Source organism: Choloepus didactylus, chromosome 9, assembly GCF_015220235.1.
Source record: "Choloepus didactylus isolate mChoDid1 chromosome 9, mChoDid1.pri, whole genome shotgun sequence".
In the NCBI taxonomy this organism is placed as follows: Eukaryota; Metazoa; Chordata; class Mammalia; order Pilosa; family Megalonychidae; genus Choloepus; species Choloepus didactylus.
The window spans coordinates 36,896,737-36,924,629 of NC_051315.1; the positions used below are offsets into that span (position 1 = coordinate 36,896,737).

The window sequence follows — 27,893 nt, forward strand, 5'->3', positions numbered from 1 at the left end:
AGGGTGCTCGATTTTGTCAGATGCCTTTTTGTATCTATTGAAATGTGGGGTTTTTTTCCTTTGCTCTATTTATGTGATGTATTACATTGACTGATTTTCATATGTTAAACCATCTTTGCATTCCTGGGATAGTCCCCCTTGGTCATGGTATATAATGTTTTTATTAAGCTGTTAGGTTCGGTTTGCCAGTATTTTGTTGTGCTTTACATCTGTGTTCATAAGGGAAAAAGGTCCGTAATTTTCTTTTCTTTTGATGTTTTTACTAGGCTTTGGTATCAGAGTTATTCTTGCTTCATAGAATCAATTAGGAAATGTTTCATTCTCTTGAATTCTTCAGAATAGCTTGAGAAGGATTGATGTTCTTCTTTAAATTTTTGGTAGAATTTACCAGTGAAGCCTTCTGGTTCTGGAGTTTTCCTTGGTGGAAGGTTTTTGATTATTGATTCAAACTGTGTACTTGTTTTAGGTTTGCTGAGGTTTTCTATATCTTCTTGAGTCAGTTTGGGTAATTGGTGTATTTCTAGAAAGTTTTCTGTTTTCTCTAGATTATCTAGTTTGTCAGCATCCAGTTCATAATATGCTCTTATAATTCTTTATTTCTGTAAAGTCAGTAGTAATATCACCATTTTCTTTTCTGATATTAGTTGTCTTTTCTCTTTTTTTCTTTGCCAGTCTAGGTAAAGGTTTGTCAATTTTATTGCCTTATGTTTTCAAACAATCAGCCGTTTTTGTTTATTCTTTCAATTGTTTTTCTATTCTCTATTTCCTTTATCTCCACTCTAGCCTTAATTGTTTCCTTTCTTCTGCTAACTTTGGGTTTACTTTGCTCTTCTGTTTCTAGTTCCTCAAGATGTAAACTAGGTTATTAATTTGAGGTCTTTCTCTTTTTTTAAATATAGACAGTCATAGCTATAAATTTCTCATTGAGCACAGCCTTCACTGTGTCCCATAAGTTTTGGTGTGTTGTAGCTTTGTTTTAATTTATCTCTAAGTGTTTTTTAATCGACCTTGTAATTACTTCTTTAGTACATTGTTTAAGTGTGCCGTTTAATTTCAACATATCTGCAAATTTTCCAGTTTTCCTTCTGTTATTGATTTCTAGCTTCATTCCATTGTGACCAGAGAAACTACTTTGTATGATTTCAATATTTTTAAATTTATTGAGATTTTATTTCTCTTGTACCATAACACATGGGGAGAGAAATTAAGCTTTTCCTCTTGAAGAGATGAATATGAAAGAATTTGTGGACAGTTTCTTAAAACATCATGCTGTTGTTTGACCTGCTGTGAAAGCCTTTCTTAATCCTTAAAACCAGAACTTCTGATCTCTTATAGGCCTTTGTCTATACTTCTTTCAGCACTTTTTGCCTTATATAAATTGTGATATCTTATCTCACTTATTGTAAGCTGCTTGATATCTACTGCTACTAAGATAGCTTTTCCATCTGTTACTTATTCCATTTATTCACCAAATATTGATTACCTATTGTATGCCATGTAATTGTCTGTTGTATGCCATGTTCTTGCCAGCCGCAGATAACAGAATGGTGAATAAGATTTTGTCCTTGCCCTCAAGTATTTTACCCTCTTCGAGGAAATTGAAAAATAAATAGGTAATTACCTTGTCATATGATAAGTACTATGATATAAGTATATGAAAGCATATAGGTATGGCATTTAAGTTCACTTAGAGGTTACATGGGGTAAGAGAGGTTACAGTTTCAACAGAGGTTCATGGAGGAGGTTATATCTGAACTGAGACCATAGTAATAGTAATATTTAAAGAGCCAGAAGGGACAGCGTGAACAAAGGCTAGAAGGCAAGTAATTCAGTTTGGAAAATATATGATACTGGTGGAATAGCTAGAATTATAAAGCTGGAGAAGTAAGCATGGACCCAGATTGTGCTGAGGAAGGAAATGAAGGGTATTTTGCTGAGGCGTCATTAATCAGATTTGTATTATAAAAAGCTCAATATGCACAGTAGGAGACTAGGGAGACCGGAAATAGATTTTTTTGTGATTCAACAAATGAGGGAAAATGGTGTGGCCAAAAATGTCCCAATGGGTTTGAAAAGTATTAGATTGAATAGCTATCAAAAAAGGGAATTGGTTGTACTTGATGATTGAATAATTTTATGGAAAAGAGTGATGAAGAGGTGATAGAAGAAATAATGGTAATTGAAGTCATAGGAGTGGATGAACTCTCATTTGTAGACTAGAGTATTTTAACATATAGAACCCCTTCAGTAAATATTGATGAATGAATGAGCATTTAGAAATAATAAAAGGCATTGAAATGAATAAGAAGACCCTTTAAGATTCTAGTGAACAGGTTGAGTTGCAACTTTTGTGCCTTTTCTTAGGTTGTCATAAATGTGACTGTTTTCTTATACTAAATAGGGATGCCTTTATTTCAACTTATTTCCTATTTAAAAAAAAAAAAAAACATTTCTCCTAGATTATACCAAACAAGGCTGCCTGCATTAAAACCTATCACAGTATGCAGCTTCTCTTTCTCTTAGCTCAATTGAAGTTATAAGGAAGAGAATTTTAGGCAAAGTTTGCTATTAATACATGTTCTCAGTGATCTCTTGATTCCTGGATTATCAAGAAACTACTTAATAACCAGTACTGCTATGTTTTCTTCTAGAAGTGTGCTAATTTTAGATTTTAGGTCTATGATCCATCTCAAATTAAGTTTTCTGTTTTGAATGAGGTAGGGGCTGAGGTTCACATTTTGTACAAATGTCCAGTTTTTCCAGATCCTTTCCCACTGAATAACCTTTGTGTTTTGTTAATAATCAAGTAACTCTAAATGTGTGGATCTAACTCTAGACTCTGTTCTGCTCCTTTGTTCTTTCTACATGGTTATATATCAATACTACATTGTCTTTATGATTGTGAAAGCTGCAGTTCTGGAGTTTTCAATCTTTTCTGTTTATCAGCTCAGGGTTAAGCTAGAATCTCTTAGTCCCAAACCAAGATACCAAGTAAAGTTATTATTCTAAGCCCTTTGCCTTTCTGTATAAATTTCACAGTTAGCATGCCATTTTCTTAAGAATGAAATATCTGCTGAGATTTTGACTGAGATTTCACTGAATCTTTACATTAATTTGAGTAGAATTGCCATCTTAACTGCTTTCATTATTTCAATTTGTGAACATGATATATCTCTTCATTTATTTAAGTCTTTAAATCCTCTCTGCAGTGTTTTATAGTTTCCAGTGTAGTCCCTAATATTACCTGTTACTACCCCACCCACTACACACACACACACACACACACAGAGCCTGCCCATGTCACCCAGTATGTTTTCTAACACAATAGATTGTGTTGTAATTACCAAAAAGTTTCTTGTATCTTATACTAATCTTCTTTATAATTAGCCGTATGTATTCTATTTTATTATCTTTATTTATATAGGAAAATAATAAACCAGTCTTTCATTGGAACCAACTTTCTGTTAATAAAGCAATTGCTAGTATTCTTTCAAGAAAAAAAGTGATTCAAGATAACATTATTTTCAGCTATCTTACATTGTATTCTTACTTTATGTGTTGATTAGACCAACTCCTTTCTTATCTTGTATTTTAAAGGTATGCAAATTATATTGTGAGCTATGAGTAAAAAAGGAAGACACCAGTCAGTATCTTATAGTAGCTAAGCCTGAGTTAAATAAGGGCCTTTGCCAGTTTGAAGCTGTTTTGTACCCCCAGGAAAGCCTTGCTCTTTTTCTAATCTTGTGGAATAGGACCTTTGATTAGATTATTTCCACAGAAATGTGACCCCACCCATTCATGGTTGGTGTTAATTAGATCACTGGGGTCCTCAAGAGAGCTGAGAGTCCACACAGACCCAAAGTGCTTTGAGACCCTGGGAGATGCAGACAGAAGAACATATGGAGATGCTAAGAGATGAAGCCCACAGTTTGCCTTGGAGAAGCTAAGAGAGGACTCCCAGATGCTTAGAAAAGCCCCGAGAGAAGCGAAGAGAGAATTCCAAAGACATTTTGGAGAAAGACATTTTGAAACACAACCCAGGAGCAAAGGACCAGCAGACACCAGCTACGTGCCTTCCCCAGCTGATAGAGGTATTCTGGACACCATTGGCTTTCCTTCAGTGAAAGTATCCTCTTGTTGATGCCTTAGTTTGGACACTTTTATGGCCTTAGGACTGTAAATTTGTAACCTAATAAACCCCTTTTATGAAAACCAATCCAATTCTGGTATTTTGCTTTCTAGCAGCTTTAGCAAACTGGAACAGGGCTTCAAACCTTATAAGGCACATAGGTGATGGGATGGGTATGGGGAGAGATGAAAGGAAAAGAAGCTTTTCACGTAGTTAGTAGATACATGTATAATACACGTGGAACAACTTTGACACATAGTATATGCAGTATTAATTGAGTGCTAATTTAAGTTACCTGTAAGTACTAAATGTCAAATTAAGTATCTAGTTAAGTATCTTCTTTACAGCAGTTGAGACTTAACCTAGGTAGACTTTGGGGGATTTAGAAGGATGGAAGAAAAGAGAAAAAGCATTCCTTGTGTGGGAAAGAGCACAAATGAGAGTAAAGGCATAGGAGACCAAATGAGCATAATTGTTCATAGGACATAAGAATTAAGTAGTGGATGTATACTAAGGAACAAGAACATAAGGTTAGAAATATTGGATAAAACCAGGTTACTGAAGACTCATACAAGCTTGGAGGAACTGGGTGGCCATAGTTTTTGAGCTAGGAGGGAAAAGTGTATTTGTTAAAAGCATTTAATGGAAATATGAGAGGAGGAATGCAAGCAATGCTCAGGAAGGAATGCATCCAGGAACTGGATTATCTTAGGAAACCGAGGGACGTATTCTCACCTGTCCCCTTTTCTCTGTACTCTTCCCTCTTCTCTCCCTTTTTTTTCTCTTTTCCAGCTTTCTTTTATCCATATGCTATAAAGTGGAGAAATGGCTGAAGTTTCAGTTTCAGTGCTTTTATATATCCCATATTGAAGAGATTAGCCTAGATTTAGTCCCAAACCAAGATACCAAAGGAAAGGAAAGACCTGTTGCCCAGATTGGGTCAAATGCTTGTTTATGAATTTATCAGCTGTAGCCAAGTGGAGTAGAACAGCATGTTGAAACAGGACCTATGAGTGAATTTTAAGGAATGATAGTTGACTAGTAATATGACTGAGTTATGGAGGATAGTGATGAAATTCATAGGGCAAGGGCAGTGGTGTAAAATGAAGGATATATACAAAGGCATGCATTGTATGCACAGGAAATAGTGGAAGAGCAAGACCCTGGAATGATCTTGATCATGCTCTTCTCACTTTTTTTCCTTGTGTTGCTTAGCTAGCCAGTACTGGAGACACACATAGCTGGGGGTTAATTCAGTTGATACACAGAATTCAGTTGGAAGATTAGGGGCAAATGGTAAGTTGTGTAAGAGAAGAAATACAAAGTTGGGAGAGGAGATGGAGGAGCAAGTTTTTAAGTGAGTGGCATTCTTAGAAAGTACTGTTATAAATACTTTCAAAGAGAAACCTTTAGAAACAAGGTGTGCTTGTGCCTCTGTCTTAATTTGTTGTCTGCAATTGAAGAGATTGGTTTTTGACAGTTGGATGTTAAATATTATTTATAAGCTTAAATACGTAAGTCCAAAGTCAAACAAAAAGTCTTCTGATTTATATATATGTAAATCAAATTATATGTAAGGTGGTGTGTGTGTGTGTGTATATATATATATGTATATATAAAACATATATATATATATTTGTTCTCCCTTTGATAGCCCCTTATATTACATAATGGGAAAAGTTTTGAGCTCTATTAGTCAAGATCCTGAAACCCTGTTTCCGGATCTGTAGGACAAGGGGTTTCCAGCTCTAAATTCTATAATTTGACTGTTTGTAATCAAGTCTGATGTTCCGGTTTGCTAATGCTGCTGTTCGGCAAAATACTAGAAATGGAATGGCTTTTATAAAGAGGATTTATTAGGTCACAAATTTACAGTTCTGAAGCCATAAAGGTGTCCAAACTAAGGCATCAACAAGAGGATACCATCACTGAAGAATGGCTGATGGCATCTGGAACACCTCTGTCAGCTGGGAGGGCACATGGCTGGCACCTTCTGGTCCTTTGCTTCTGGGTTACATTTCAAAATTGCTTTCTCCAAAATGTCTCTGGGCTTGTCTCTCTTTGCTTCTTCAGCTCTTGTGCATCTACGTGTCAGGGTCCTCTCTTAGCTTTTCTGAAGCAAATGCAGGGCTAGCATCTCCATACGTTTCTAAACATCTCTTAAGTGTCAGCAAGTGTCTCTCCAAAAGTCTCTGTCAACTGCTTTTCTCTATGAGCTCTTTTATAGGACTCCAGTGATCCAAGAAAGACCCACCCTGAATGACCAGGGTCCACACCTCCATGGAAACAATTCAATCATGGGCATCACCCACAGTCGGGCAAGTGACATCCCCATGGAGACACCCAATCAAAAGATTGTCTGCTCTCACAAGATCACATTAAAGAACATGGCTTTTGGGGGACATAATATATCCAAACCAGCACAGTCTGATCTTCACCTTAACTTGCATTTTTGTTTTATTTTGTTTTTAAATATGACCCCAGTAGTAGTATTTTAGCAAGAGAATAAGACAGGAGGGATAAAAAGAGAAAGATTTGAAAAAGGGGGGTGGGGGGTGAAGGGCATTCAAAATGGACTCCAGGAATAAGGAAAAACTTTCTAAAAATGAAAAAAATCCAGATTTTATACTATGACATTGAGATTTTAAACTTTATTATATATTGCTTGAGTAACCATCCCACATTTAATTACATAATTTTCCACCACACCTGCTGATTTTTCCACCAAAACATGAGGAAACAGAATTATGTGATTGATCATCTGGATTCTGCTTCTGGCCACCCTTAAGAACTATTAATTTTTTAAGATTTTTACTCCCTATTTGCTAGAGAAGAATAACTGCTATGTAACTTGGGTAAAGTTAATTGGAGTCTGGATCCCCCGGCAGATCTTTGTTTATTCTAGTCTTCCTATTGACAAGATGCACGTAGTTGAAGAATTTTTTTTTTAAATCAGGAAGCACTTATTCTGAGTGTTTCCCCCCATCTCTTTTGTATTGCTAGTTTCTAGCGCATTATAGACCGTAAATAACAGAAAAATCAACTTGTAAGGGAAGGACTCTGAAAGTATACTAGTATATCTTGTTTTGGTACTCACTGTTTTTACTGTCTTAGCCTCTTTAATTTATTTTCTTTAATTGCTTTCCAGGGTACTTGCTACTTTAAGTTAAAATGTTACTTATGCAAATTGAGCCATTTTGATGATTTTAAAAAAAAAAAAATTTAAAACCAGGAATTGCCGTTCTCTTATTTATATCACTTTATCCTCTTTGAAACTATTTTAAATCTTTCAGTTTTGCTTGTAATTTGTTGTTATTTCAAAATGGGAGAGGGTGACTGTGTATGGATGAGTGAACTTTCAGGTGGAAATTTTTCTTCTTAATGTCCAAATTAATGTAATAATTGAAGAGAAATGTGTTGGTGATTGAATCATGTACCCCACAAAAGTCTTAATCTATGTTCTTATGAGTGTGAGCCCATTTCTAAATAAGACATTTTGAAGATGTTACTATTAGTTAAGGTGTGGCAACATTTAATCAGGATGGACCTAAATTTGTGTGTCTGGGGGTCTTATAAAGGGAAGAAATTTGGATGCAGTCGGAAGTGGGAACCAGAAGCTAGAGAAAAGATAGAGATCATCATGTGATGGAGAACTGCTATTACCACAATATTGCTGACATCTTGGTTTTGAACTTCTAGCCTTCAAAACAGCAAGACAGTGCTTGTTGTTTAAGCTACCCCATTCTGTGGTATTTGTCGTAACAGCTCTGGCAAACTAAAACAAGATGTGAGAGAATAAAGTATATAAGGCAGATTTTGACTCAGTGAAAGATGAAACAGTTGGCAACCAATAGAACTGTCTGCCCTCTTTCACTAGAAGTATCTATGCTGCATCTGCCAGCCTTTTTGTCTTGTTTTATAACTTTATTGTGATAGTAAACAATTAGTTTTTATCATTTTGACTGCTGAGTTTTTGTTTGTGGATTTTGTTTTGTTTTGTTTGGGAAAAATGACAGCTTTATTACATGAACTGAGATGGGAGTGAGGAGGGTTTACCTCTCTGGGCCTTGATCTTCCATAAATGGAACTCCCACTCCTTCCTCTTTACTACGTAGCTATCTACCTTCTACCTTGCTACTTGGCCACACTGATCAGGTCTTGAAGCAATGCTCTCAAGAATAGCTTGCCCTGATGTAACTCTCCTCTAGCAAGAGAGCATTGGTGTAAATCCCTTCCAAAGAACTAAAGTTCAGAAATATGTACCCAGGTTAATCTCTTTCCTGTAAATAATCAAAAGAAGGGTGAGTTATAGCCCGACTGTTCCTCTGAATCAAGGGACAGAAGAAACCTAAACTGGAGACAGTTAAGTAATTCAAGGAGTATGGTATAACACTTTGTTGGGAGATGAAAAAACTGTGCTCTAAGTCCAGTGGCCAAAAGGTGTGTGTGTGTGTGTGTGTGTGTGTGTGTGTGTGTGTGTGTGTGTGTGTGTGGAAAGGAGTCTTGATTGGACACACAGTTCTTCCCCTATCCAGGTGTGTTTTACAAATAAGAGTCAGTGCTGCCGTCCTCAAAATGAGGAAATAGACCTCTAAGGACAGGGATTCATCTTTTCATGTACTTGAATTAGCACTGAGCTAAGCATTTAGTATTCGTCAAGGCATCTTTTGATTTGCTGTATAAACTATTCCTGTGATAAATGTAGGAGATAGGTATTATTTTTAGACACTACTAAATAGTTCCATATTTTTGACAAAATAGCAAGAAATGGTAGTAGGAAATCATGGAGTAAAGCCCTTTGGATACAAATTGTACATGATTAGTAATGTAGATGTTTATTTGATTGTGTAAATGATAGTCTGTGAAATAGTTTTTTATACATTTACCTAATTTAATTCATTTATTGATTGGTATGACTTATAAACACCGTGGAGGCGGTGCAAGATAGCAGCATAGAGAGGTGTGAAATTTAGTTAGTCCCCTGGAGCAACTAATAAACAACGAGGAACAGCTGGTAAATAATCTGGAGCAACTGCTGGGGGAACAACCGTGACTGTCTGCACATCATACATTAAACTGGATTGGGTGGAATGGCTGAGATCGCAGCATAAAATTTGTAAGTAAAAACTGCAGAACCGCACCAGGAGCCCCCTCCCCCCATGGCAGGCTGAGCTGTAAGACCTCCCTGTAGGAGAAAGCATTTCCAGAGTGAGCGAATATAGCTTAGCCCAGTTCCAACTTGGGTTTTAATTAACAAATGTGAACTGCTGAATACAAGCTACAAACAGACAAACACTGACAAGCAGCAAAATACCCTGAGGTTGCTCCCAGTAGAGAGGAGGTGGGGCTGACAGAAAAAAAAAAATAATCAAAAAAAAAGATGGAAAAATATAGAGGCTTTTAGAGACAACCTCAAAGAGCCAGAAAACGCCTGTGCCCCAGGAAAGGGAGTCCAGAAGACCAGGTGATTTCTCTGACCCATGGCAAAACTGGGGGTCCATGGACTGGCTCTGAAAAGGGGCTTTCTTTCCTTTTTTCTCTCTCTCATCCTGAGTGGCTCAGTGGAGAGAGCCTCAGCCATTTTCAGTTCACAGTGCTCTGACCCAGACAGGGGTGGAGTTAACAGAGTCAGAGAGACAAAGGAGCTATTCAAATGCAGAAGATAACTTCCTAGGGGGTGTACCTTCCCTAAAAGGAAGGAGGTGGGGTCCAGCTGTAGTGCTGACCTTTCTTTCAGAACTCAGACCCCAGGGCCTGAGGGAAAAACAGTCAAAACAGAAGAAACTTAAACTGAGAAGTAAAGAGGCCACACCTCTTTACACCAGTGGGGAGCGACAGGCTGACAGGCGCCACCTACTGGGCGGGTTAGGAAAAGCACAGTGGTGAGAGGCCTCACGGGAAACATTTGGTTTTGGACTTTTAGCACGTCTCAATCCTGTCTTTTCCTATCTGTCTGCAGTGCTCCCTTTAGTATTTCCTGTAATGCAGTTATCTTGTTCACAAATTCGCTCATTGTCTGTTTGTCAGAGAACGTTTTAAACTCTGTCATATTTGAAGGACAGTTTTGCTGGATATAGAATTCTTGGTTGGCAGTTTTTCTCTTTCAGTATCTTAAATATATCACACCACTTCTTTCTTGCCTCCATGGTTTCTACTGAGAAATCCACACATAGTCTTATCAAGCTTCCTTTGTATGTGATGGATCGCTTTTCTCTTGCTGCTTTCAGGATTCTCTCTTTGTCTTTGACATTTGATAATCTGATTATTAAGTGTCTTGGCTTAGGCCTATTCAGATCTGTTCTGTTTGGGGTATGCTGCACTTCTTGGATCTGTAATTTTATGACATTCATAAGAGATGGGAAATTTTCAGTGATTATTTCCTGTATTACTGCTTCTGCCCCTTTTCCCTTCTGTTCTCCTTCTGGGACACCCATGAGACATGTATTGGTGCATTTCATGTTGTCATTCAATTCCGAGTCATTGCTCATATTTTTCCATTGTTTTCTCTATCTGTTCTGTTGTGTGTAGGCTTTCAGGTGTCTTGTTCTCCAGTTCCTGAGTGTTTTCTTCTGCCTCTTGAGATCTGCTGTTGTATGTATCCATTGTGTTTTTCATCTCTTGCTTTGTGCCTTTCATTTCCATAGCTTCTGCCAGTGGTTTTTTTCAAACTTTCGATTTCTACCTTATGTTCGCCCAGTGTTTTCTTTATAGCCTTTGTCTCTTTAGTTATATCTTCCCTGAATTCGTTGATTTGGTTTTTTATTTGATTTAGTGTATCTCTTTGAAAATCTTTAATAGATTGTTTCATTAAAGTGAAACAGTATCTCAACTGTATCTTGATTGTGGTGTGAGTTTGTTCCTTTGGGCCATATCTTCATTTTTCCTAGTATAGATTGTAGTTTTCTGTTGTCTAGGCATCTAGTTTCCTTGGTTACCCCAGTCAGATTTTCACAGACCAGAACGGATTCAGGTCTCAGAATGGGGTTATATTCAGGGTGTATCTTAGAGGAATGACAGACTTTCCTGTGAGGTTTCCAGTTTTTCCTAACCTGCCCAGTAGGTGGCACCTGTCAACCTGTTGCTCCTACTGGTGTAATATGTGTTTTGGCTTCAGTTTCTGTTTTGGCTGTTTTTCCCCAGGCTCTGGGGTCTGGTTCTGAAGGGAAAGCTAGGACCCACCTCCTTACTCCTAAGGAAAATACACCCCCCCCCCAGGGATTTATCATTTGCATTTGAATTGTGTCTCTGTCTCTATTATCTCCACCCCTGTCTGGGTCAGAGCTCTGGGAACTGAAAATGGCTACAGCCCTCTCTTCTGAGCCCCTGAGGTTGAGGGAGAGAAAAAGGGACAGAAAGCCCCTCTTTAGAGCCAGTACACAGCCCTCCAGTTTCACTTGTCAGCCAGAGGTAACACCCGGTTTTCTGGGCTCCCCCTCCCAGTACAAATAAGTCTTCTGGGTTCTTTAAGGTCAGTCATCACTAACAGCCTCTGTCTGCTTTTGAGGGGATTGTAGCTTATATTCAACAGTGCACATTTGTTAATTAAAACCCCAGTTGGAGCTTAGCTGAGCTATATTTGCTTGCTCGGAGAGTGCTGCTGGTTTCTACCACAGCAAGGTTTCGCAGTAAAGCCTGCCATGGTGGGGGGGTGGGGGGGTGGTTCCCGGTGCAGTTCCGCACCTTTTACTCACATATTCTGTGCTGTGATCTCAGGCATTCCTCCCAATCCAGGTTGATGTACGAAGTGTGGACAGTCAACAGCTGTCCCCCAGCAGTTATTCCAGATTATTTACTAGTTGTTCCTGGTTGTTTATTAGTTGTCGCGGGAGACTGACTAAATTCCACTCCCCTCTATGCTGCCATTTTGCCTCCAGAAGATTTTTGATGATTGATTGGATCTCTTTACTTGTGATTGGTTTGTTGAGGTCTTCTGTTTCTTCTCGGGTCAGTCTAGGTCATCATGTGCTTCCAGGAAGTTGTCCATTTCCTCTAAGATGTCTAGTTTGTTGGCATATAGTTGTTCATAGTATTCTCTTAGGATTTTAAAATTTTTTTTTTTCAGGATCCATAGTAATAACCCCCCCTCTTATTGATGTAAAGTGAAGATACAAGTATAATACCCATCAGAGTTTTTTGAGGGTTAGAGAAAATGTATGTAAAGCAAACATTTGGAAATAATAGGGACTGTGTAAATAGTAACCATTGTCATGATTGAGGTTGGCCACACCTTAACAGAAGTCACTACATCAAAAGGTCCTATTTACAATGAGTCCACACCTAGAGGAATGGATTAGGTTTAAGAACAGGTGCTTTTTGACAAACATATAGCTTCAAACCAACATTTCAGTTCTTTCCTTCTAGCTATTCTAATACCCTAGCAACCAAGAAAAACAAAATTATATAGAGATACAGTTTTCATAATCCTTTTGAAAATTCCATCTTGTCTGTTGCTACCCTTCCTCTCTTTCAAACGCTTTCTGGTCTTCAGGGGTGTCTAGGCAGTGACCACCCTAACTTGTTCTTGTTGAAAAGGGATGTCAGCTTTATGAGAAAAGAGGACACATCTAGTTAATGTTTACTAAGAGGCTATTGCCTCTGGGTTTTGGGACTTAGCTGGCATAGGACGTCTCTAAAGGATTTAAGTTTCTGAAGAATAAACTTAGTGAGTAAAACTTTTATAGGGTCTCAGATAGGGATCTGGGTATTCTTTAAGGTTTTGGGGACTGCTGTTGACTTCAGCTTAACACACTGTGGACATTCGGCACATGTAGGTGAAGCTTGCATGGGAATAACCCCCGGGACAGCCTCTTGACTCTATTTGAATTCTCTTGGCCTCTGAAACCTTATTTTGTTGCCTTTTCATCTTTTTGGTCATAAAGATATTTTCAATACCTCCATGCCGGGTCAGGGTCATTCCCAGTATCCATGTACCATGTCACCAGGAAGACTCATTCATCTGGGGGGATCTTGTCCCACTTCGGGGCAGTGGGGTGATGAATTTATTTGCAGAGTTAGGCTCAGAGAGAGAAAGTCCACATTTGAGCAACAAAAAAAGTTCTCTAGAGGTGATTCCTAGGTGTAATCATAGGTGTTCTTAGCCTCCCCTTTACAACCATAAGTTTCACCCAAGAAAGCCTTAAGATCGAGGGCTTGACTTACGAAGTACGGGGTTCCTAAATTCACATAGCATGCATTGTGTCCACGATTATGCAACCATATCTCACATTATTATCACTTAGATAAACGGTCCTCATCATTCTCTATTTTAAACAATTCTCAAGACCCAAAGCATCTTGTAGCTCTTGTCAGCCCTTAATTATTTGTCCCTAGTGTTTGTGTAGTACTAGTATGGTATTCTTATTAATCATACTCCCTAGTATGTAACATGTAGATTTTTTCCATATACCCTTCTGTTGTCAACTCTCTTTGCCAGTGTCATACCTTAGCAGTATATCATGCAAGCAACTGTCTATATTTGTGGTGCTAATCTGTGAGAAACATGCCTTCAGACAACCCCTTTCAACCCTATTCGCCTTCAGTACAGTTCTGATACTTAAAATCCCATTAACAAACAATCATCACCCCTATCCATTATCATACCTTTGAATTCACTGTCATTAACATATCTGAACATATTAGATTATCATTCCCCCTCAATAGCTACTGTCTGTCACCAGGTTCCCAATATTCTGTATTATAAAATATTGATTTTACATTGTTCAGAGAGTTCGTAGTAGTGGTAACGTATAATATCTCTCCTATTGTGTCTGACTTAATTCATCCAGAATTATATCTTCAGGGTTCGTCCATATTGCCATATGTTTCAGGACCTTGTTCCTTCTTACTGCTGCATAGTATTCCATTGTATATGTATACCACACTGTTTATCCAGTCTTCTGTTGAAGGACACTTGGATTGTTTCCATCTCTTGGCAATTGTGAACAATGCTGCTATGAACATCGATGTACGAATGTCTGTTTGTGTCACTGCTTTCAGATCTTCTGAGTATATACCAAGAAGTGGAATTGCTGGAGCATAGGGTAATTCAGTGTTTCATTTTGTGAGAAACCACCAAACTCTTCACAGCAGCTGTACCATTATCCATTTCCACCAGCAGTGAATAAGAAGATTTCTCCACCAGCATTTATTGTTTCCTGTTTGTGCATTGGTAGCCATTCTTATTGAAGTGAGATGGTATCTCAGTATGCTTTTGACTTGCAATTCCCTAATAGCTAGTGAAGATGAACAGTTTTTCATGTGTTTTTTAGCCATTTGTATTTCCTCTTCAGAAAAATACCTTTTCATATCTTTTGCCCATTTTCTAATTCAGCTGTTTATACTACTGTTGTTGAGTTGTAGGATTTCTTTATATATGCAGGGTATCAGTCTCATCAGATACATGGTTTCCAAATATTTTCTCCCTTTGAGTTGGCTGCCTCTTCACCTTTTTGACAAGTTTTTTGAGACACTTTCATTTGTCTCTAGATATTTACCAATTTCTCTTGGAATTTCTCCTTTGACCTACTGGTTGTTTAGGAGTATGTTGTTTAACCTCCATTTATTTGTTAAAGATCTGGTTTTTTGGTGGTTGTTGATTTCTAGTTGCATTCCATTGTGGTCAGAGAATGTGCTTTTAATAATTTCAGTCTTTTTAAAATTTTTAACTCTTGCTTTGTGCCCCAGCGTATGATCTATCCTGGAGAATGTTCCATGGGCTCTAGAGAAGAATGTGTATCCCGGTACTTTGGGATCTAATGATCTGTATATGTCTATTAAGTCTAATTTATTTATCATATTGTTTAGGTTCTCAGTTTCCTTATTGGTCCTCTGTCTAGTTGTTCTATCTATAGAGGAGAGTGGTATATTGAAGTCTCCCACTATTGTGGATGTGTTTATTGCTCCCTTCAGTTTAGCCAATGTTTGTCTCATGTATTTTTGGGCTCCTTGATTGGGTGCATGGACATTTATGATTGTTATTTCTTCCTGGTGAATTATCCCTTTAATAATATCTAGTGTTCTTTGTCTCTTATGTCTTCTTTGCATTTAGGGTCTATTTTGTCTAATGTTATTATAGCTACTCCAGTTTTCTTTTCATTGCAGCTTGCGTAGAATATCTTTGTCCATCATTTCACTTTCGGTGTCTTTGTGTCGCAGTGTCTAAGATAAGTCTCTTGTAGACAGCATATTGATGGGTGATACTTTTTAATCTATTCTACCAGCATGTATCTTTTTATTGGAGAGTTTAATCCTTTCACATTCAAAGTTACTACGTGAAGGAAGTTCTTGAACCAGCCATCTTATCTTTTGGTTTTTAATTGTTAGGTCTTTTTTTTTTTCTTTTTTTTTTTTTTTCTCCTTTAAGTTACCCTTACTAATACTCTTCAGTTCTGTGCTCTTCTCCAGACCTCTCTCTCCTTTTTGTTCTCAGTCGGTAGAGCTCCCTTTAGCATTTCTTGCAGGGCAGGTCTCTAAAAAATTCTCTCAGCATTTGTTTGTGAAAATTTTAAACTCTCCCTCAATTTTGAGGCAGAGCTTTGCTCAATAAAGAATTCTTGGCTGGCAATTTTTCTCTTTCAGAATCTTAAATACATCATATCACTTCCTTCTTGCCTGCATGGTACCCGGTAAGTAGTCAGTACTTAGTCTTACGTTGTATCTTTTGTATGTGGTGAAATGGTTCTCTCTCGCTGCTTTCAGAACTTTCTCCTCCTCTTTAGCATTTGGCAATCTGATCAGTGTATGTCTTAGAGTGGGTTTATTTGGATTTATTCTATTTGGAGTTAGTCTGGCCACTTTGATTTGCATGTTTATGTCATTTAGTGGGTTTCAGAAGTTTTCCTCAACTATGTGTTGGAACACTTTTCCTATCCCTTTACCTTTCTCTTCTCCTTCTGGGACACCAATGATTCTTGCATTTGTTCATTTCATATTGTCCATCATTTCTCTGAGATTCATTTCAAATTTTTCGATTTTTTTTTCCGTTTGTTCTCATGTGCTCACATTCAATTAATTTGTTCTCAAATTCATTTATCCTTTCTTCTACCTCTTCAGATGTGCTATTTTGTGTTTCTAGTATATTTTTATTTTAATCCACAGTGTCTTTTATTTCCATCAGGTCTGCTGTTTTTTTTTATTTACTCTCAAATTCTTCTTTATACTCTTGTAGTCTTCTTTAGTTCCTTTATGCCTTTAGCTATCTCTTTGGAGTTGTTTTGGAGATTCATTTGTACTTCTTTCATTAATTGCTCCAAATTTTGTGTCTCTTCCTGCTTTTTAATTTGTTCATTTGGCTTGTTCATATCTTCTAGAGTCTTTAAGTGCTTTGTAATTTTCTGTTCACTTAGGGCATTTGCTTATCTTCATAGGGTTATTTTGAGAAATGCAGGCTTATTTGCACAATTATATATACTTTGGTAAAGCTGTAGCTTGCTGGAGTGAAGATTCCCTGTCCTACCAGCAGGTGGTCCTCTTTAGGTACAGCTTGCTGGAGTGCAGTTTCCCTAACCTACCAGCAGGTTGTGCTCTCAAGTAGGTCTTTCCCAAACTTCTCCTGTGTGGTGAGCAGAGTCCAAACTGGGTCAGGAACCAATCAGTGCACCCGATCTCTGTGTGCACTGGAGATTCCCTGTCCTGGGGCTGCGATGTAGGACCTGAACAGGTAGGCAGGGAGTCTACTCAAGGGCACCCTGCAGATTGAACGTGGGCCATGCCTGCCAGCTCCCTGCCTGCCATGTGTCCACAAGTCTCTGGGATGTGGGAGGAGCTCCTGATCATTAGTATCCTCTTCCTTCCCCGCTTCTCGCTGTTGCACCCCCTGGGGCTTCAGTGGGGGCAGAGAAGATGCTGCCCGCCAGGTTCCCTCACTGGAGCTCCACTCTGGTTGTGGAGGATCACCTCTCCGGTAAACTCTCAAGCTAGGTACACAGGAGTGCAGAGTGGCTGCTCACTCCCTTGCCTGGTGGGTGGTGTCTCCCTGCTGCCAGCCTGGGGGTGGGACAGTCCAGGTGGGCACTAACTTACCTGTTCCCCGAACCACTGGCTCTCTTCTGTTTTTGTCAGTGTCCCTCCATGTACTGTGACTGATTATACCCTGAATCCGCGATCCCTGGCGTCCTCTGGCTCTTTTCCAGTTACTTTCATGGAAGAGAAGCCCCTTCACCTTACCTACTCTGTAATCTTCCCAGAAGTCCAGAAACCCCATACTTGACTGAACTCTGATATATTGTGGGTTCAGTTCCAGACCTTCTCCAGTCACTCCTCCCCACCTGCAGTGCCCAGCCTGCTGTTAGCTCTCCACTGGCTTTTTTTTTTTTTTTTTTCCTAATTCAATTTTATTGAGATATATTCACATACCATGCAGTCATACAAAGCTTACATTCAGTTGTCCACAGTACCATTATATAGTTGTGCATTTTGTTTTTCTCTGTCTTTCCTTAAGTATCTGGATTATTGGACTGTCCATTTATATTTGAGTGTGGTCATTTAATCTTTTGGTGGTTTTTTTTTTAGGGGATCTTATTCTTGGTAGCTGACAGTGTTTTCATTTTTATAACTGAATTGTGAGGTAGGTTAGTGGTGGTATTGGTGAGAGGTTTCATGGTTCATTGTGTAGAATTTCACTTAATCTTTTTGATTCTTCAGTACAGAAACTTTTACTTGCCTTCAGCCTGCCAAGTGCTCTGAGTCCAGATTAAGCCTTCCGTCTTCTACCATTTGGGTTGGGAGGGAGGTAAAGTAGTTGTCTAGGTCCACTTAAAAAGGGAAAGATCTAGGAATATAAAATTTTTCAACCAGTCTTCCTATTTTTAGACTCTTTCCCTGCTTCCCCCAGAACATTCAGAGATCACCTGTTGATTTCAGCTCTTTCTCTTGTGTGTTAACTCATGTGCTTTTTAATTTTGAAAATTTGATTGCTAATTTTCATCTGCTCATTTTCTTTATCTCTGAAGAGTTATACCATTTGAAAAAAAAAATCATTTTGTTGTAATGAGATTTCAGGAAGAGAGACAAATATGTGTTCATTCTGCCTTATTTAACCAGAAACCTTCTTTATGTTCAAATTTTGGTCAGAGGAATTCTGGTGCAGGTATGCTTTAACTCTAAACCACTTCGTACATTACTGATCATTTCTAGTTTTTGTTCGAGTAAGTTGTTCATCCCTAGTATGGCTATGTGAAATGGAATGTCAAGTGGTGTCATATGTGGTTGAGCAGGGCCTGGGACAGGCAGATGTAATAGTGATTGTTTTAATTTCCTTGACCACTCAGCAAATGCCATACAATGGGTTGGCTTAAACCATGGGAATTTTTAGCTCAATTTTGAGGCTAGTTAAAAGTCCAAATCAAAGCATCATCAAGGCAATGCTTTCTCCCCAAAGACTGGCATTCTGGGGCTGGCTACCAGTGATCCTTGCTCTGCTCGGCTTCTCTGTCACTTGGCAATGGACTTGGTGTCCTCTCTTGGCCTCTCCCTTCTCTTCTGGGTTCTGTTGACCTTAAACTTCTTGCTTCCTGTGGCTTTCTCTTTTTGTCCAAATTTCATTCTGCTTATAGAAGACTCCAGTCATAGGACTGAGATGCATCCTGGTTCAGTTGGACTACGCCTTAACAGAAATTACCTCATCAAAAGGTTCTATTTCACAATGGATTCACACCCAGAGAAATGGTTTAAATTTAAGAATGTTTTTCTTCAGTATATATTGCTCCAAACCTCACAATGATTAACATCTGTAAATATAGAGATGGACTTAGTATGAAGACTTTTAAATTTGCAGAATTAAGGTAGGGAAAATATTAGTGGGTTGGTTTTTATTTTAAGTCATAAAACTTTGAATTTAAAGAATCTTTTGATTCTGTGTGGTACTAATGCCACATGTCCTATTGCACTCTAGTTTTATAAATAATCAGAAAAAAGAGGGTGAGTGAAATAAAGTGAGTATTGAGCATGTCTAGTCTTAGTAGCCTTATGACAGAGAGTAAAGTATAAAAAATAAAGTATTGTGTAGTCAAAACATGTAGCCACTTATAAATTGTTGAGGTAGTCTGCAATGTTGGGGCTTTAGGAGGGCAATAAATAACATTCCTTTCCCTTTTCTATTATGGAACAAATTGAGAAACAGACAAATATAAAATTTCATCTTTATTACTATTAGAAATGGTATTAGAAGGTGAGGCTTAGCTGTATGACCTAATGGACTTTCTAATAACCCCAGAATTAGACAAAATTGCCCACTTCTGGTTTACCACGTGGAGGAAGACAGATCAAAATGCAGTCTCCAGAGGAAGGAGGATCCAGGAGAGAACGTGCACCTGGAAGGTATTGACTTAGGCCCCCCCGCCCCCAAGTTTACCAGTCAGTTTAAGTAGCTCCTTCTTTGACCGAGGAGAGAGTGAGAGGGATGGAGAGAAGCTGAAAGAATGGAAATGTGGGAAGTAAATCTTGCCCTTTATGTACAATATGTAGTGTGCTTTAATAGCAAAGACCCAGTAAGTGGCTGGTGTATTTTGTGCGGCATTGAATTGCATGCCACTCATTTTGCACCATGCTTGGTAAGCCCCTTGTATCCCGAAAATTTCTTGCCATTTTTCAGCTTTTGGAAATTTTCTTTTATTTCTCCTGTTGGATTCTCTGTATTTCCCTTCTACTGGATGGCTCTGCCTATTAAATGGCTGAATAAAAGGGAATCTAAGAGACTTTGAATGGTACTTTTTACTAGAAGTTATTTTTGCTTTGCTAGCTATTTTCCAACTTTATGTATTCTCTAACCTTTAACCAGCCAACTTGTGAATGCATTATTTACTTAAACAATAGGTTATACCCATTTCCCTACCTACACAGAAGCAGTTGCTTCCCTAACCGAGGAGCAACCAAGTTTTCCTGGGCAAGGGTGGCCCCCTGAAGGCTAATGCAGGGAACTTGCTCATCTATATAACACATATAACACATTTTGTGGAAGAGTAAATTTTAGAAATCCATATTGTTTATGGGATCCCCATCATCTACTGTTGAGTTTGAGGCAGGTTGGATTGACTTTTTAAAAGCATACTTTTGAATTATTGATCATCATGTAATAAAAACAATACTTAAAGATAAGGAAGAAGTAAATTTTATTTTCAGTAATATTTTAAATGAATTATGCATGCAGAATAATCTGTGACTAGTTCACCAATAGCTGTAACACCTCTGATTTATTTAATTTCATTGTGTATTATATGATCCAAGTTAAATAAAATAAAATTTTAAATTTTAGAATGTAAAGTATAAATGTTAGAAGGCAAAATTCATTGGTAGATAAAATACCTCCCACAAAGGGTGGCGTGACAGTTAAATTAGTGTATAGTGTGTATAAAGCACTTTGAGTACTCCCTAGCCCATATTAAGTGCTATGTATGTTTATAAGTGTTAGCTAACACTAATTATTTTTGTTTTTTTGTTGCATAATTTTAAAAAAGTTAACCTCAAATTTCAGATTTGTGAGATATAGTCATTTGCTTTATAAAATTATTTTCAGTCCATCATGATCTGTAATGGAGGGCTGATTTTATTAAAATTATATTTAATATACACTACTCTTCCTATTGCTTTATTATGAATTACTTTTAAGAATGTAATATCAAATCTGAGAATACCAAGACATTTTAACAAGGTATGAATGTAGGATATTCATTTATACATTTTTCCACAGTCAGCCTTTAAATAACCATCCTGTTGATGACCACACATATTTTGGGTATTGGGTTTTTTCTCCTTTTTATCAATATGTTAAGAACTAATACATGTATATGCTTAAAATGGTAAAGAATATGAAAGGGAGCAATAAAAAATTTTTAATTCTCTCCACCAACCTGGAACCCTATTCCCACAGTCTTGGTACACTAAAGTGGAGAGCAGTATTCCTCTAAAAATATGTACATTTACATCCGTATGCATGTATGCAGTTTACATCCACATGCATGTATATGTCCTTGCCCTTTTCTAAACAAAAATCTTAGTGCACTGTATACACTATTCTGTAGCTTAGTTTGTCTTAGTTAATATTCTTGGAGGTGAGTTTTATTCATATTAGTATACATAGGTGGATGTCATTCTTTTTCAGGGCTTCAATGTATTCAATGATAAATAAATAAATCATTTATTTAATTAATCCTCTATACCTTGTTTGCTTTAAACAGTTTCATAACTAATATTTTTGGCTCTGTAAATCAATCTATCGGATAAATTCTTAGAAATAAATTTGCCAAGTCAAAGAGCATATATTTTTAATTGAACTAAATATTGATTTATAATCTCCTCATCACAGTGTTTTAGAGGGCTGCCTCCCACCATTTACTCCACAATAATATACTAGCAGGTTTTTGATCTTTGTCAAACTGATGGGTAAAACAGATTATCTTGTTATTGTATTTGAATTTATTTATAAGATAGTTTAAACTTTTTTTTCAATGTTTAAAAGTCATTGGTATTTCTTCTCCACTAAAATTCAGATCCTTTACCAATTTTTCTGTTAAGTTAATGGTTTTTTCTTATTTATAAGAAATTGTTAACAAAATCAGCTCCTTGCTTACGTTACATTTTTTTCTTAGTTCTTTGTCTTTTGACTTAGTTTATTAAGTTTTCCATGTAGAAATTGTTAATTTTTATATAATCAAATAAATCTATTTTTTATCAGTTTTTATGGCTTTTGAGTTTGTATCTTCCCTTACAAAAGTTTTCCCATGTTTTTTCCAGTAATTTTTTGGATTTAGTTTTTACTATGAAAATTTAGTTGAATATGTCACATTATTGGTAGGAATCCAACTTAATTTCTTTGTCTCATCTGTCATGTTTGCAACCTTGTTTTTCTTTTTTTGATAATTATTCTTAACCTCAGTGATTTAAAATGCAATTTCCATCATATAATTGCTACTCTGTATTTTATGTTTTAACATATATTTGTGATATTTTACTTTTTAAATAAACAATTTTTCGTTATTGTTTTTACTGTTCTATTAAACTTTAAATCATATATAAATCAAAATTTTATTTCTTCCACTATATTTGTCTCTGAAACCAGTATTTAGACATTTGCTTATGAGCTCCTCTCTGATCAGCGTATTGTAATTTAGAAATGTTCTCTGGTCAAATATGATAAACAGTAGATACCTTCATAATTTCTCCTTAAATTGAAGATTTTTTTTTTTCTTTTCTAGCCTTTAATCTAGACAACGAGCAACCAGATTATGATATGGATTCAGAAGATGAGACCTTATTGAATAGACTTAACAGAAAGATGGAAATTAAGCCTTTGCAATTTGAAATTATGATTGACAGACTTGAAAAAGCCAGTTCTAATCAGGTACTGTACCATGTAAACTATATCTTATCTTACATTTAATCCGATTGTCAGCTCTGTTTTCTGTTTTCTTAAGGTCTAAATATATTAGTTTTCTTTTGAATTTCTTTCCCTGATATCCTAGAATCTCTGTAATATCCCTTGAACTGAAAACTTAAGCCTAGTTTCTTTGAGTAAGAGTATAATACGAGTTACAGTGTTACATTATCTCCTTAGTCTTCTTAGTCCTTTTCATATCTTTTTGGTGCTTCAGTAACTGAATTTGCTTGGTTGGGTCCCTGAGGCAGTCATCTCATATCAAATCCTGCTAGGCTGCTCAGATTTATACTAGATAGTCTTATTATCATTTTAAATGAATTTTAATTTTAAATATGTATATGTCATTTAAAAATTTAAATGAAGGAAATTATTCACAAAGTAATAAAGATTTTTCTTTAGTAAGACATTTTCATGCGTGGCATTGGGAATTTAAAATGGTACAACCTTTCTGGAAAGCATATTATTCAATATATGTCAGGAACTTTAAAATGTTTATACCCTTTGATTTAGTGATCCCACATCTAGTAGTCAATCTTAAAAATAATTAGTGAAAATGTCAAAAAGCTTTGAACAGGATGTTCCAAATAAATTACAAGTTGTCTGTGGTGGAATATTATTCAGTCATTTAAAAATTATTATTTTGAAAGGATATCAGACCATGAGATAGTGTTCATTATATAATGTTAGATTTCAAAACAGGATACAGAATTATTTATGTAAAAAAATTGGGGCATTTGTTTAAAGCATTTGTATTTTTATATGTGTGTGGAAAAAAAGACAAAGAATATGCAACAGAGTGCCAAAAATGATTATATTTGGGTGCTGGAGTTATTGGTGATTTTTATTTTTAATGAATGTGTGTTGGTATTGGTAATCAGATGAGAAATAAAAAATATAATTGTTTTGTATAGTAATCATTGTTAACGTACTAAGAAGTTACTCAGTAATAAAGGGTATAAGTAAACTTTTTACACAAGGCTATTAAAACTTACAGGTTCTTTACCACACAAATTTTTCCCTTATCCTCTAAGTTATTTAAGCCCTGAGGCATTATCAGCTCTCGGGGAAAATTTCCGTAACTTCTCCATTCTAAAATGACTGCTGCCTATTTAACCTCTCTACTAGTTTTCCTCCTATTTTTATGGAAAGTAATAACCAGTGAACTACCCAAAGTAGTGTATTGAAAACTGAATTTTGTAAAATTCAACCTGTTGGTTTGCTTTACCTATTGTTATTTACTAGGAATTTGTTTTAGTTAGCAAATAGATACTCATTACTTTCTACAGTTTTCCTACAGTTTTGGTTACTGGTATTTGATATAGTTTCATTTTTTCTTCTTTAAATGATTATTTTCCTAGCAATCCTAAACTGGATCATCCAGGGACCAGATCCATATTTGTGGGATTATTGTTCTGATCATTGCTGCTATAGGTTGGACAATGATTTCTTTTCTCCCCTTTCCCTTTTCGTTTTCCATTCCAAAAGATTTAATAGGCTTAAGTGTTGATGCATTTTTAAAATTGATGGCAGTTGGATGATCAATTACAGACATTTTAAACATGTTAAATAAAATGTGATTGTGTCCGTCTAGTGAAAAATAAAGTACGGCTTCTTAACATTTGCCCAGAATCTACTTATCTCCCTTTCCTCCCAAGTGTATCTCTAGTATCCTGTTACCTTCCTGAAAATAGTAGTTTGTTGTTGTTTCTATTTAAATAATGGTGCTCAGAATTTAATGCAGAATTTCAGATATAGTTTGATATAAGCAAAGTACAATGGAGCTATTATTCCCAGATTCTGTATATGCTCCTGCTTTTGTGGAGTCTACATGTGGTTAACGTGGCATTTTGGTAATTTAATGGTCACATCACAGTGTTGATTTGTGCTAGGTATGTTTTCACCTAAAATAAACTATAATTGTGTAATTTATTTTTTTAGACTAATTGTTGTCTATAAGCTTATCTTTTTCTCTATGAAATTCTACTTTCTGGGATTTGAACCAGTGTCAACCTACTGAGATGATTCTGATACTTGAATTTTATCATCTGTGATTCTCTGCCTACTAATATGCCTCCTATGCCTTTATGGAAGTCACTGGTAAACTCAAACAAGCGAGGCTTCAAATCAGCATCTTAGGACCTTCCACTGGAGACCTCCATCTAAGTGGACAAAAAACTGTTCATTGGCAATTTTGCATATGTTTTCAAATTCTTTCAGCAATAGTATTTAGTCTATTTGTCCTTATCTTAGCCATAAGGATACATACACTTTTATCATAAGAAATCTAGCTTCATTAGTTTACATTTTTTGCTCTCCCTGTTTAGTAACTCTCATAATGAGTTACCCCTCAGTTCTCTTAAATTGTTAACAATAGAGCTGTATAGACCCCTAATGATTGTTTCCTTGTAAATATTGTGGGTTTGTTTAATAATGTAGTCTAATAATATTGTGAGGGGATTACCTTAAGTTATAAGTCTTTACTTTTCCAGGATCTACTTTTTTTCTCTTCCCTCCTGCCACTTTATTGGATTTATACATGTTTGCCTAGGGGAAATTAGGATATTTGTTTACCTGTTTTCAGTCTTCTGATATTTCTACTATTTTCCATGATTGCTCAGAAATTACTCAGGCAACTGAGATTACATCATCAAAAGCCTTCAACTATTTGCTTTTATTAAGTCAGTAATACTTATTTAGCGTAAGGTGAATAAGACAGGTGACAGGAATGAACAAGAGAGGTGACATAAGGGCCTGCCCTTGTGGAGCTTATTTTCTTAGTGGGGGCAGTATAAACAATAAAGCATGCAAGCAATACCGGTAACATTCCTCACGTATTTAGCACAATCCAATTTTAATTCTCTTTGCTCACGGACAAGCTTCTAGGCCCTAAAACAACTTGCTGACACAGTGCAAGATAGTGTCTGCTTTCAGCAGTGGAGATAAAGGTGGAGGTTTGTTCTTTTATTGGACCCAAGGATTAAAGATTCCAAAGGGCTGTCCTCATTCCTGATTTGTGGATTCATGTATTTTTCCTGTTTGGGGGCTGGCACAGCACCAGAACCTAGGACAAGGGGTCAAGTTTGTGGATAAACCAATATTTATTAGGTTGGTAGAGAAAGACATGAAAGATCGGTGCTCCCATCAATCTGTGGAGACTACTTCAATTAAGTCATTCTTGAAAATCCCTGTTGTCAAATGCATGATTATTTTCGGTACCTATCTGTTTATCTTATTTGAGTTCTCTTTATTTGAGCTCCTCTTATTTCTTTACTTTCTCTACCTTTGGTTTCTTGAGTATAGTTCATTCCCTCCTGGTTTTCTTATTATTTCTCATGACCATCTGTTCTCACATTCCTTTGCTGGCTGCTCTTTTTCACTCAAATCCGGCAAACACCAGGATTTCTCTGGATTCTGTGCTCGGTGTTCCTGTCCTGTGTAATTTGGGGTATTATCACTTCAGTGAGCATTTTTGTGAATATAATAATACATGTATCTTTAGACTTGACCTCTTTCTCAAGCTCCAGGTCTTTTTTTCCTCCTTTAGTGCTTTCTGTTGGGCATCTCCACCTAGAGGTCCAGAGACCTCTCAAATATAGTCTTTTCAAAACTGTACTTACTCTTCTTACCTGAGATGATTCTGTATTCCTTATCTCTTCATGGACACTCAAATCTCAGAATCATCCATGTTTTTCATCCATTTTGTTCAGTTCAAGGATTTAATTATTAAATCCTTTTAATTTTATCTTAAAAATATTATCTTTCAGACATGACAGCCAATTGCAGTACTTCACCTGAGGAGACTAGATTCTGTACTGGAGGGGAAAAAAATATTACAGAGGTCATTATAGGTTTCATTGCAAAATTGGAATATGGGTGGTAGATTAAAGAATGTTAAATTTACTAAAGTTGATAACTGCCCTGTGATTATGAAGGTGAATATCCCTATTCTTGGGAAATGTATACTTCCAGAGTATTTAGAAGTAAAGAGCCATGTCATACCCTCAAATCAGAAAAAAAATTATTATGTATGTATAGATAGAACGTGCACACAAATGTTAAAGCAAATAGGTATAAAAAACTACAAAAGATGAATCTGGGTCAAGGGTATACAGGTACTCTTTGAAATGTGTTTGTTCTTGTAAATTTTGAGATTATTTCTAAAAAAATTTTTCAAGTCACTAACCATTTTAATAGAATTATTTCATAGTATTTCCTCTAAAATAAATGCCTTAATGAAACACCAAGAAATAAAATTGTTTAAAGTTTTCTTTCTAAAACCTTCAACATCTTAATTTATAGACCCCTTCTAAAATTATCATCAGGTATTTAACCTTCTATATTCTTTTGACCTTTCACTGCTCTCCACATAAATTACACATTCTCATATAACTAGACTTGGTCATTACTCCTTTCCTTCACTACCCTTGTCCAAAGCAGAATACTCTGCCTCCAACTTCATGAAGAAAATAAAGAGACCACCAGTCATGAGTTCCATTTTTTTCTTCCCTTCTGCTTCCATACCACCTTGCCTCCTCTTTTACAAGGGCTAATCTTAAATCCTTTCTCATTCTAACACTTCCATGTGCGCCTATCACTATTCCTTTGCTGTTTTATCTTCAGTGATCTATTCTCAGAATGTGCTGCAGGGTCCCTAACTTTGAAGAAAAGTTTCTTTTGAGCCTGTCTTTTTCACTAAACTACCACCCCATGTCTCCTTTTTTTCACAGTTAAATTTCTGAAAGATTAACCCTACTCATTGCTTCCTACATTTACCTTTTATTCATGCCACAATTCATTTCATTCTACTGAAGTTGGGCCCTTAGAGCTCAACAATGCCTCTTATATGTCATTCAAGAGCCTCCTTTCAGCCCTTATGCTACTTTATATCCTTGTAGTATTGGATGTTGTTGACTACATTTTCCTGATTCTTGTCTTTTTCTTTTTTTCATTTTCTTTTTTCACCTACACTTCCGTTGTTCCGCTGCATCTTTTGTTAATATTTCCTTTGGTTTCTGTCCTTGGTATCTGTATTAGTTACGGTTCTCTAGGGATTAAAAAAGAATCAACAAGAGCTATCATATAAATATGAGATTTTATAAAAGTGTCTCATGCAACTGTGGGTATGCTTGAGTCCAGATTCCGTAGGGCAGGCAGCAAACTGGCAACTCCGATGAAGGTGTTTGATAAAATCCTCAGAAAACGCTTCGCTGGCTAGCCAAAGAAGAAGTGAAGTTTCTTTATCTTTCTCACTTAAAAGTCTTCAACAGGTTGGATTAAATCCAGCTGATTGCATTCTCATTATGGAAGATACAGCCTTCGTGATGTAATCAGTCACAGATGGTGCCAGTTGACTGATAATTTAATAAATCAGCCTTCTGGTTTCTTAACCAGCCA

At 36.6% G+C, this 27,893-nt stretch overlaps 1 protein-coding gene across 1 annotated transcript in view; it reads left to right on the top strand.

The window, feature by feature from the left end:
* The window catches only part of EPC2 (enhancer of polycomb homolog 2), a 146,380-nt gene that overhangs the window by 77,794 nt on the left and 40,693 nt on the right, over positions 1-27,893 (top strand). Inside the window, exon 3 of the mRNA XM_037849257.1 lies at positions 22,318-22,463. Within this exon, the coding sequence (XP_037705185.1) occupies positions 22,318-22,463 (146 nt within the window). The remainder of the gene's footprint in view (positions 1-22,317; positions 22,464-27,893) is intronic.